At 46.7% G+C, this 12713-nt stretch overlaps 1 protein-coding gene across 1 annotated transcript; it reads left to right on the forward strand.

Moving 5' to 3' along the window:
• The first annotated feature begins 3152 nt into the window (after positions 1-3152).
• Positions 3153-4253, forward strand: LOC137825028 (uncharacterized). Its single transcript, XM_068630701.1, has one exon. The coding sequence runs from the start codon at positions 3153-3155 to the stop codon at positions 4251-4253; it is 1101 nt and encodes a 366-aa protein (XP_068486802.1).
• Positions 4254-12713: the final 8460 nt, after the last annotated feature.

The following is a 12713-nucleotide window of genomic DNA, read 5'->3' on the forward strand; positions in this document are numbered from 1 at the left end:
TGGATCATGCTGCAATTGCTGTAGCACTAGATTGATTGAAAAACTAAAACTACAAGTAGTTCCTCATCCAAAACCGTACAATTTACAATGGATCAATGAGGATGGAGAACTACGTGTAGACAAACAAGTGGAAATCGAGTTTTCTATAGGTAACTACAAAGACAATGTTTTATGTGATGTAGTACCTATGGAAGCTTGCCACATCTTATTAGGTAGACCATGGCAATTTGATAAGAAAACCTCGCATAATTGTCTAACTAGCGAGATCTCGTTCATCCACAAGCACAAAAAGTTTGTACTTAGTCCTTTACCACATTCCCAAGTGATAAAAGACCAAATACAAATGAAACACAAAAGGGATGAAGAAAAAATAGAAAAAGAGAAAAAAATTGGGAAACAAAAGGCGTGGGAGAATAGTGTTCCTTCCCACAAGGTCATTCAACAAGTCAAGCACATTGAAAATACCTTTACAAACATGCTTCTTGTTGAACAACCTAGCCTTTCCTATGGTAAAGGAACACTTGCAAGCATGAGCACAAAAGAAGAGTCTTTCAAAGAAGCTTGCATAGACCAAGACTATTTCTCAAATGTGTTAAGATATCCCCAAAAGAATGACAAGTTATCTATAAGCACCTACCAATTTTTGTATGAAGTAGTGCCTAGAACAACTTGCCATGTCTTATTGAGACAACCATTGCAAAATGTACAAATTTTCATAAACAATGGTTGTACCAACGAGACTCTCTTTGCACATAAGAGAAAAAGTCTACAAGAAGGAGAACTCATGGGACAAATGAGAGTTGATGACACTCTCGAGCTTTTAAGAGGAAAACTTTTGTCACCCATGAGAAAAGAGGTTCAAAGACATTACTTTAGGTACAACTCGTGTTTTCAAAATACACCTAAAGCAAAGTCTCAAGAACTCTACCCTCCTTCACCTTTTGTAAAAGATCTTTGGGAAGACACACATTTCAACTTAGAGCTTCCTAGGGCGACAAAAGGTCTTGATTCATTTTTCATGGATATGGATAAACTCGTCCTAAGCAACGTGACAAGCCTCCATGATTTATTTTCAAAAGATAGAACTTCAAAATTTGAAAACATAGCTCTTACTTCTATGCTTCACGAAATCATGAAGGACACTCACAAATCTTGGGATAAGAATCCTATTCCTTATAAGCATGCATACAATGGAGTAATCCACAAGATTACTCATATTTCTCCATTTGAAGTTGTATGTGCTCTATGTCCTCTTGCCTTTTAAAAGTTGTTACTATTTCTTAAAAGGATTATGCCTAAGGGAAAAGTAATTACTTTTGGAAATTTTCGAAAACATAAGAGGATTAGAGGGCACCTACAACCCTCAAAAGGGAGGTATTGTGAGAAGTTGGCCAAAACAAGAGAAAAACAAAAACGGCAACTTCACACATTTATTTGTTCTCCAAAAGCTCACCCTAACTCCTTTGCTTTGTTTCAAGACTCACATAGATTGATATTTGATCCGGGAGGACACATCTTGACGAAGCAAGAGGCTGCTATCCGAGATCAAGAATGCAAATCTGAGGATAGATCTTCTCAAGACGGGGAAGATGATGGACACCATCCAGCCACAACCATTCCCTTAGCAAAAGCCTTGGATTTGAGGACAAATCCTTTTCAAGAGGGAGGGGATGATGGAGGAGGGCCCAAGCTCACCACACTAGGAAAGCCAAGCTTCCAAGACTAAGACCGTCTAGCCATGACGAGAGCGTCTAGCCTAAAAAAGGAGCGTCTAGCCCATGATGAGGAGCGTCTAGGCCATGAAGAAGGGAGGCTACCCATGGAGCGTCTAGATGTGGAACTAGACCGTCTAGGTCCTATCACAAGGTCAATGGCTAAGCATGTTCAAGCCCAAGTAAATGAAGCCACGGATGGAAGAGAGAAAGCTTTGTACATGTTGCATAAAGGCCCATTAGGGGTACTTAGTAATTAGAGTAGTGTAGAAAGCATATTTGAGTGAAACTTTCTAGAAGCTTTCTATGTGTGACCGGTCATGACACATGGCTTATGATTTGCATTTCATTTGGTTTCCATTTCATTAGCTATTAGCTTAGCTTCTACGTCCAAATAGCCTATAAATAGGAAGGCTATCTCTTGTATTTTCCAAGTTTATTGTGAGTAAAGTTATGCTGCCATTTTGTGCCAAGCTTTGCTTCTCCCTAGAATTCTAGTCTCTAAACTTCATCTCCTTCACCTCTCCTTGGGTTGGTCGAACCTCCCTAGCATCATACACATCATGCACCTTCAAGATCAACACCACTCTTAGGAGGATCTTGCTCACACACCTTCATAGCTTCCGCACCCCTTTTCCTTACATGATTCAAGAAGACCTTCATGAAATACCATCATTTGGTATCATGAGCTATGGTTCTTCAAGATGAGTTGCTTTTGGTCTTTCATTTTTAGTTCTTCTTTACTTTCATGTTGTTCATCTTATTTTCCATAATTGTCTTGCTGTTTTTTACATTTTAATTATTTTGGTGTGCTTTGTGGAAGATCCAACCGAAGCACTTTTGTTCAATTGATCTTGAACAAGTTCTTGTGCAAATTGTGATAGGATTCCATACACCTTTGAGTTGCTATTTTCTTTTAGGCTTTTGAGTCTTTATTGCTTTCATTATTTGGTTCATATTATGCTTTGAGTCTTTAATTTTCTGAATCTATACATGTTTTGTCAGCAGAGGAGGACCCAACCTAGAGGTCGAGCAGAGGAAAGAAGAGAAGGAAACAAGCCACCGAGGCACAATTTCGCGATGGAACTCAAAGATCTGATGGCGGTGCCCAACATAGCCGACAGGTTGAGGCCACCGGTGAAGTCTGACAAGGTGCTAGGACCCCACAAGGAGTCATGGTGCGAATTCCACGAAGCATTTGGGCATCATATTAACAATTGTTTGGCGCTGGGTCACCAATTGGATGAACTCGTAAAGAATGGCTTCCTGAAGGACTACTTGGTGGAGAAGCAGACAGGACAATCGTCAGTTTCGCAACCGGCGAGTGGCGAGGGACAGCAGCACGAGGTGCCCGTCCACGGCGAGGTCCACACCATAGCGGGTGGGTTCTCCGGCGGTGGGTGTACTGTGTCGCAACGCTAGAAGTATGTTAGGTCCATAATGTCAGTAGAAGCTTTTGAGGATCATTCGCCCGATGTGGACATCACGTTCACCAAGGAAGATCTCGGGGACGTTGTGCCCCACGACAACGACCCCATTGTGATCTCGCTGGTCACGGCGGGAAGGACGGTTCATCGAGCATTGGTCGATCAAGGGAGCTCGGCAGATGTGATGTTCTGGCCAACTTTCGAAAAGTTACAGTTGTCCCCAGACCATCTGAGGCCGTATGGGGGCTGCCTATACGGCTTTGCTGGTGACCAAGTGGAGGTCAGGGGGTACATTGAGTTAAGAACGACATTCACAGATGGGGCAGTGTCGCGAACAGAGAAGATCAGGTACCTGGTCGTGAATGCCCCCTCAGCATACAACATCCTGTTAGGAAGGCCAACCCTCAACAGGATAGGAGTCGTGCCCTCCACTAGGCATATGAAGGTCAAACTACCTTCGATGGAAGGGGTGGTTATCACCATCCGCTCTGATCAAAAGGAGGCAAAAAAGTGCTATGAAAACAGCCTCAGAAATAGGCGATCAGTGTGCAATGTAAGCACAACGCCACCCCCTGGTGCAGGTCCCAGCCAGAAGGACCGGCGAGTAGGCACAACACTTCAAGTAATCGCTGAGGGGGATGCGGCGATGCCAGATATGGCAAGCGTCGCCGGGATAGAGGAAAGAGGCGACCGCCTAGAGGCCACCAGGGAGTCAGGAATCGCAAGGGCGGTCATCGCCAGTGAAAGGAGGTCCCAGCCGGTCAAAGATTGGCTCGAGAAGGAGATCGGCGGGAAGACATTCAAGCTGGGAAAAACCCTAGATGACGAAACGCGGGACCAGATTGCCAAGGTAATAAGTAGACATCTGGATGCGTTTGCATGGTCCGCCTCAGATATGCCGGGAATTGATCCCGACCTTTTGTCCCATCGTTTGGCAATGGACCCCCAAGTCAAGCCAGTCCGTCAAAGAAGGAGGAAATTCAATGAAGAAAGAAGGCAGGCGATTAGGGAGGAAACGCAGAAACTCCTGGCCGCAGGCCACATCAAGGAAGTGCAGTATCCAGAGTGGCTCGCTAATGTTGTGTTGGTAAAGAAGAGCAACGGAAGATGGTGAATGTGCGTCGATTTCACAGATCTGAACAAGGCGTGTCCAAAGGATTTCTACCCTTTGCCTAGTATAGATGCCCTGGTAGACAGTGCAGCAGGGTGCAAACTGTTAAGTTTCCTAGATGCCTTCTCAGGGTACAACCAGATAAAGATGCACCCCATGGATGAGGAAAAAATAGCCTTCATGACGGAAAGATTGTGCTATTGTTACAGGGTGATGCCCTTTGGGCTGAAGAACACGGGAGCCACGTATCAGAGGATGATGGATAAAGTGCTCGCACCCATGCTTGGGAGGAACGGGCAAGCTTATGTCGACGACATGGTTGTGACGTCCCCGGAAAAAAATCGGCACGTTGCCGATCTAGAGGAACTATTCGTTACAATAGCCAAGTACAGGCTGAAGCTAAACCCCGAGAAGTGCATTTTCGGCGTAGAAGCGAGAAAGTTCTTGGGTTTCCTCTTAACCGAAAGAGGAATCGAAGCAAATCCTGATAAGTGTGCTGCCATCCTGGCAATGAGAAGCCCGGCCACTGTCAAGGAAGTACAACAGCTTACAGGCCGGATAGCCGCTCTGTCACGGTTCGTATCTGCCAGCGGGGAGAGGGGCCACCCGTATTTCCAGTGTTTAAAGAGGAATAACAGGTTTGTCTGGACGAGAGAATGTGAAGAGGCTTTCGTAAAACTCAAGGAGTACTTGGCGAGCCCGCCGGTTCTGTGCAAACCCCAAGTGGGAACGCCCCTCAAGTTATACTTCGTCGTTACCGAAAGAGTGTTGAGTGCGGTGCTCGTCCAAGAACAAGATCAAATTCAGAAACCTATCTATTTTGTCAGTAAGGTGTTACAAGGTCATGAAGTGAGATACCAAGCCTTGGAGAAAGCGGCGCTGGCGGTTGTGTTTTCAGCGAGAAGGCTACGACATTACTTCCAGAGCTTCGCGGTATGGGTGATGACTGACTTGCCCATCCAAAAGGTTCTAAAGAAACTGGATGTAGCTGGGAGGATGGTAAAATGGGCGGTGAAGCTGTCAGAGTTCGACGTCAGGTATGAACCCCGAGGACTGATCAAAGGGCAAATCTTCGCCAACTTTGTGGTCGAGCTGTCCGCTGAAACGACGCATAACGCCGGAAGTGATGATCATTGGGTACTCTCGGTTGATGGGTCGTCCAACCAGCTAGGAAGTGGGGCTGGAGTCATTCTGAAAGGACCCAACGGTGTATTAATAAAACAATCCCTGAGGTTTGCCTTCAAAGCCAGCAATGATCAGGCGGAATATGAAGCATTGATTGCCGGTATTCTTTTGGCAAAGGAAATGGGGGCGAAGGTACTGATGGCCAAGAGCGACTCTTTACTGATCACCGAGGCAGGTGACCGGCGAATTCCAAGCCAAGGATCCACAGATGGCGGCTTACCTAGAGTATGTACAGGAGCTAAGAAGTTCTTTTGCCTTGTTCGAAGTGGTGCACGTACCAAGGGAGTAGAATGCCCGAGCTGACTTGCTTGCCAAGCTCGCTAGTTCGGGCAAGGGGGGCAGGCAGAGGACTGTTATACAAGAAACTCTAAAGACACCTCGGGCGTTCGCAGCAGACCACCAGGTTCTTCAAGTTTGCAAGTCGACGGAAGGGATAGCAAGGAGTCATCGATCGTTAACTCAGGAAACCTTGAGGGCACCGAGAGTTAGGGCGCACCCAGTACAGGAAGTGACCACAACGCGGGTTTGCGCCGTTTACCAACCAGATACATGGATAACACCATACCAGCGGTACATAGCAGACGGCGTCCTCCCAGTAGATCCGACAGAGGCCAGAAAGGTAAAGAAAAGCTCCAGCAAGTTCACCTTGATCGATGGAGAGCTGTACAGGTTCAGATTTACACACCCCTGTTAGTATGTGTGCATGGAGAGAAGTGCATAAGAATTATGACTGAACTCCACGAGGGGATCTGCGGGAGCCACATCGGAGGTCGAGCCCTGGCAACGAGAACTCTCCGCGCGGGCTATTATTGGCCAACCATGAGGGAAGATTGCAAGGAATACGCACAGCGTTGCAAACAATGCCAGCAACACGTTGATTGGCACAAGGCGCCCCCAGAAGAGCTAAAGTCAATCTACAGCCCCTGGCCATTTCATACATGGGGAATCGATATTCTGGGACCCTTTCCGTTGGCGATCAGGCAAATGAAGTACTTGGTGGTAGCGATCGAGTACTTCACAAAATGGATCGAAGCGGAACCAGTAGCCCAGATCACCGCACACAAGATTCAGAATTTCGTATGGAAGAACATCGTGTGTCGTTTCGGTGTGCCCAAGCGTTTGGTATCAGATAATGGGACCCAGTTCGCAAGTCACTTATTGAAGAAGTTGTGCGAGGATATCGGGACACAACAGGTGTTTGCTTCTGTGGAACACCCACAAACGAACGGGCAAGTGGAGTCGGCCAAACGGGTTTTGCTGAGAGGACTGAAGAGGAGGTTGGAGAAAGCCAAGGGGTCTTGGGCAGTTCCCCGCATAGTATGGGCATATCATACCACCGAGCAATCGGGAACCCACGAAACCCCGTTTAGGTTGGTATATGGGTGCGATGCAATGATCCCAGTCGAAATCCTGGAAAGCTCGCCAAGATTCCAGAACTTCGTGGCAGAAGACTTGAACGCCGAAAGGAGAATGAATTTGGATTTGTTGGACGAGGCCAGGGAGGAGGCAAGGGTAAAGGCCGAAGCAGTAAAAGGAAGAGTGGAACGTAAGTACAACTCCAGGATGAAATCAAGGCGATTTAGAGATGGCGACCTGGTGATGAGGAAGGCCCACCAATACGAGATGCAGAACAAGTTGTCGCCCAAATGGACGGGACCGTTCAGGGTAACCAAAGCACTCGGAGACGGTGCTTACCGCCTAGAAACACTGGAAGGAGGGGCGATTCCTCGCACTTGGAACGCCACCCATCTCAAGTTTTATTACAGTTGAAACATTGTAAGTAGCAATAAAACAGTTTTTCAAGGGGGCACTCTTTTTCCCTGAAGAGGGTTTTTTAACGAGGTCACCCAATAAAGAAGGTTTCAAAAAGTTATTAAAGTTTTCCAGTTGTTAAGTTTACATGCTAATCGTTTGTAAGCATTTGGAAAGACAAATTCAGACCGCATGCATTCAGTACAAGGTTTTAAAGCATAATGTTTTAAGTCCTCATCACCATCTGGCGATTGGAGGCACAAGCACAAAGTTTTAAACCCTCATCGCCACCTAGCAATCGGAGGTAAAAGTTAAGTTTTAAGTCCTACTCGCCTAGAGCGAGTATAGGCGAGAATAGATTAAAGGTCCTACTCGCCTAGAACAAATTTAGGCGAGAACAGACTAAGAATTCCTACTCGCCAAGAACGAGTATAGGCGAGAGTTCAGAGCAAGATGACAGGTATGTCCAGTATGAGTTAAGATCCGGGCGCCTAGTCCTTGAGCAGGGGTTAAGGAATTCCTTCGGGACGCCCCCTCCTCAAGTATGAATAGCTAGCCTCGGTACCATAAAAAGTCCTTCTCACCCTCGAGTGAGTTCGGGCAAGAAAAGATTAAAAAGACCTACTTGCCGCGAGCGAGAATAGGCGAGAAGAGATTAAAAAGGACCTACTCACCGTGAGCGAGAAGAGGCAAGATGAGATTGAAAGTCCTCAGTGCATCCAGGGAAAAGGTAGCCCCTGGGCAAGTTGAGGCACAATAAAAAGTCCTTCTCACCCTCGAGTGAGTTCGGGCAAGGAAAGATTAAAAAGACCTACTCGCCGCGAGCGAGAATAGGCGAGAAGAGATTAAAAAGGACCTACTCGCCGTGAGCGAGAAGTGGCAAGATGAGATTGAAAGCCCTCAGTGCATCCAGGGAAAAGGTAGCCCCTGGGCAAGTTGAGGCACCAGAGAAAGTCCTTCTCGCCCTCGAGTGAGTTCAGGCAAGACGGAACCGAAAAGTCAGGGGTGTTGACAATCTCAAGTATGGGAAATGAGGGTTGGAGAAGAACCTTGTTTCCTTGAGTGAGACACCAATATTGACCTAGTAAGACCAGTTAAGTTAGAAGTTAAAGGGTGGTAGGAAAGGTTTGCAGAGGGCACCCCACCACCCAACTCATTGCTCTGAAACTCAGGAAGGTAGAGAAGGATCCGAAAGGAGGCTTTACCCCCAGATGAGGGAACAATGATGCGAGTTATTTCAGGGGAAAGACTCGGGAAGGTAGACAGTGTTAGAATATATGACCTTAAACGAGAGGGGGGTGAATTGTTTAAGGGGGATTTTCGCAAACTTTGAAGGTATAATGAAAATCAATGTTGAATTACAGAGAAAGAAATCAAAGAAACAAAGAACCAAAATTGTTTCAAGATGATATCAGAAAAACAATCGGTTGTTTTTATCAGCAGTTTATAAAAAACAACTTAAAAACAGAATTTAAAGAGTTAAGGGTAAGAGATAAGCACGCAAGCAATTTATACTGGTTCACTCTTACACCAAGAGCTACATCCAGTCCCCAGAAACCACTGGGTATTCCACTATGCAATCAAAACCAGATTACAAACACCACACACCAAAGTAGTGACCTTGAACCCCTCAAGAAACACACTACCTTTGGCAAACCACACCAAGAATGTTGATCTTGAACCCCTCAAGAACACACAACACTCCTTGGCAACATAACTACAGAAATACAGTAATCAAGGAAGAAGGGAATAGAATACACCTGGGTATTACAAAGCTTAAAGTTCAGAATTACAACCCAATCCTATTCCACACACTTAAGAATGATCCAAAGCTCTTTCAAATCTTGGAAAAACTGTTTTGATAAACTCTTTCTGTTACTCCAAGATTAGGAGCGTAAAACTACTTTTATATAGACCCACCAAGTGGTCAAAAGCATTTAATAAAGGAGCCAAGTTAGTTAGGATCATTTAAAACATATTAAAACCGCTTAACAAAATTCTGTTAAGGTTTGCAGGAAAACAATCGGTTGTTTTGTCGAAACAATCGATTGTTTTGGTTTGATAGCAAAGTCAACCAAGTTTTTCAAAAACAGCTAAGGCAAAACAACCTGTTGTTAGGTAAAACAACCTGTTGAATTTTTTACAGCTTTTTAGAAAACACATCTTTTCAAAAGGTTAAAGATTCAAATGAACTTGGATCATCTTAAGGAGTGAATTAACAAGTTTCAAACAACTAGACAACACACACACCCTGCAGCAAGGTCTTCAAGCTTTCCTCTTGGATTTGGAGACATCAAAGCATCTTGTTCAACAGGCAGAGGTCCGAAAGGCAGCTCTCCTCCCGGATAAGCAAAGATGAAATCAGGAGGTGGTCCCGTGGGGGACGTTCTCAGTTGAGAGGAAGATGGCATCGCCAGAAGCCCATTGCACGAAAATAAAACAGAGTAGGATTGCATGACAAGGGCCCGTGTCAGCAAAGTTCCAAGCGACGACGTAGAAATGCCTTTGGCCCTTGGTAGATTGGGCGAGAAAGGGTACAGATATTAAGGTCGACCTAAGCCCTTTTTACCGGGTAAGTGATGTTGTGTTAAATGTTATTGTTTCGAGTTAACCGTTTGTTTATGTTAAGAAGGTTTGCAGAAAGTTAAGTACCAATTGGTACAAAGCACGTTGAGTTGAGAATAAACCGTGCAGCTAAACAAGTTAATTGCACGACAGATAAGTTAGAAGGTTATACATACATATATATGCATGCACATGAGTATCAAATAGTTCAAATAGAATGAAAGTTACAGACCAAAGTTAAGTACAAGAGTTTTCAAGGCGATAAATCAATGGGGGGAACGATCTTACCATCCACAACCTCATTGTACACGAAAAACTCCGAGAGATCCAGATCGGGGAATTTGCAAGCAAACTGCTCCAGAGCTACTCCGAAGCCAGAAGTGAGAACTTGGGCAGCATCGAGCTGAAGCTCATCGACCTTTGTCTTCAGCCCGCGGTTCTCTTCATCGAGCTCGTCAGCTTTCTTCTTGAGCCCGCTGTTTTCTTCACGAGCTTGAGCTAGTTCCTGGGAGGCCTTGTCCCGATCCTACTCAACTCTTTCCAAAAGAGTCTCCCTCTCGATCGATCTCTTCTCCAGGTTGGCCACCTGTTGGGCATCAGCTTTCTTCGCCTCCTCCATCTTGGCGATTTTCTCTCTCAAGGGGACGAGTTTGCTCTCCAGCTCGATGATCTCCTGAAGCTTGTCGTGCAGTTTTCTACGCAATTCGTTCTTGTCATCGCGCACGCTTTGGAGCTCTTCTTTGAGAGCATTCTCGACCCGCGAGAACTCGATGCCTTGCAGCAGCATGTCGCACTTGATCTTATTAGCTTCCGCCTTCGCGGTGCTTGCGACCTCCTGATGGATGCGGCAGTCGAGTTCTAGCTTCTCCAAGTAGCCTTTCAGCCCTTCGACGACGATGTGAGGGAGGCACTCGTCGGCCATAGCATGAAGGCGCGTATTGAAGTTTTTCAAGGCTTCTTGGAGGGAACTTGGAAGACCCGGTGTTAATGGAGGGGGCAGGGGTTGGTGTTCACCACCACCCTCGCAAGGTTGGATCACGGGGGGAGTTTCGAGGCGTGGTGGTGAGGTGGGCAGATCTTCGGTGGCTTGGATGGAGGCTTGTGTATCAGCAAGTTGCTCGGGGGTGACCTCAGCAACTGAAACGTTTGAAAGTGGAATCTCCCCAGCAGACTCGAATGGTGTGGAGGCGCTGGGGGGGGTTCTTGACGAAGTCTGGAGCGGCGCTCTCAATCGCTGGGGGCTCTGCCACCGCCACCCTCTTCCTCTTGCAGATTAGTCCATCCTCAGTGGCTTCATCCGTCTCTAGCTTGTGGCGCCTAGCTATGGCACGCAGCTCAGCTATCTTATCCTTTCCCAGCAACATGTCTGCATAGTGGCCTATGATTAGTTCAATGATTAATAATGCAAAGAAAGATGAGTAATAAAAGACAACACATAGGGAAAGCTAAAATTACACACGAAGACAAAGGTCGAACGACACAAGTGCAAGTTAAGAAAGCCCAAGGACGAACCTATATGGACGTCTAGCTGGCTTTCGTGAAACTCATAAGAAATAATGGAGGAGGTGGGGAGAACCAAGTTGCAGGAGGTGACTCCTTTCCAGAAATTGCATAAATCCTTGTCAAGCGCTCCCATCTTTTCCGGCCCCCTGGCCTTCCTGAAACTTGACTCCTTCTTCCCCTTGTTCACCCAGTACAAGGGGAACCCGTCGAGAAGAGAAGGGTCTTGATTTCCGCAGCACACACGTACGAACTTCCCCTTCCAATCCTTGTAGGATTGCTGGAAGATAGAAAGAATGGACCTCCCGGCGATCCCATTGAGACTGACCCATGGACGATCGCCCGGGTTCTTCGCCTCGAACAGGTACAAGAATACGTCCACAGAAGCCGGGAGCCCCAAGTGTGCGCAGATAATCTGGTAAGCTCGCACGAACGCCCAGCTGTTGGGATGGAGCTGGGCGGGAGCTATATCGAGCTCAGCAGGAGCTCCCTCTCAAAGCGCATGAAGGGAAACCGGAGTTTGACCTTCTTGAACATGGTGGTGTAGATGAAACAGAAGGGGGTGCCGTCGCTCCCCTGATCATCGGTGCATATTGGCTCACCGGGAGGACAAGGCCGCACAACCACTTTGTCATCATGCTCTTTACTGAAGGAGAGGTTTGCCTTGTCACCCCTCTTGAGACGAAAAACGTCAAGGTCGGAGTTGACGGAGGAGGTCTCGCCCAACAAGGTTGCGGAAGCCCACGGGTATAACCGCTTGTAATCTGGTAGGGGTCCTACCACCACGCTGGTTTGTGGTAGGTTTGGTTGCGGTTGGCTACATTGAGAAGACGCGGGTCTCACGACTCGGTCGGAGGAAGCATTGGGACCACTTGGGGGGTCGCGAGAAGAAGAGGGGTTGGCCCTACGGGTTTTCGCCGGAGGGTTGCGAGGAGATGGAGGAGGGTTTTGTGTGAGTTTTGAACGAGTCATCGAGGAAGCTGCAAGAAGATGAAAAGGTATGAGTGTTCGTAAACAGAAAGACTCGACAGAGGAAGAGAAGAGGGAAAGGGGGGCTCGCAGAGAAAGGTTCAGAAACCCTAAACGCAGAAAAAAGAAAAACGAAGCAGAGAAACATCCCACAACGTATGCTCCAGACAAGTATTGGATGATGCAAACCGATCAAAATGCAGCAAATATCGGTAGAAGTGATAAAAAAGTTACCTTTAGACGATCGAAAGAGCGTACAGCAAAAGGGGGATCGAAGAAGTCGAAGAGTCCACCAGGGCGTTTCAAGAGTTTGGAAGTGAAGAGGAAGATAATGGAACAGTGGAGTGGCGCGAGAATTTTAATAATTTCGAACGTTACAAGAAGCGCAAGCGACAAGAAATGTTGGCCGTTGATGAGTCCACGTGTCAGTTCGCGGAAGGGGGTTGGTGAAGTGTCAAATCAGTGGATGGCCCGATCATTAGCGCGCGAAGC

The sequence above is a fragment of the Phaseolus vulgaris genome, chromosome 8 (assembly GCF_000499845.2).
Source record: "Phaseolus vulgaris cultivar G19833 chromosome 8, P. vulgaris v2.0, whole genome shotgun sequence".
NCBI classification, from domain to species: Eukaryota; Viridiplantae; Streptophyta; class Magnoliopsida; order Fabales; family Fabaceae; genus Phaseolus; species Phaseolus vulgaris.

What these genes read in the sequence shown, in the direction of transcription:
- LOC137825028 (XM_068630701.1), top strand. Translation starts at nt 3,153, where the DNA reads ATGTCAGTAGAAGCTTTTGAGGATCATTCGCCCGATGTGGACATCACG.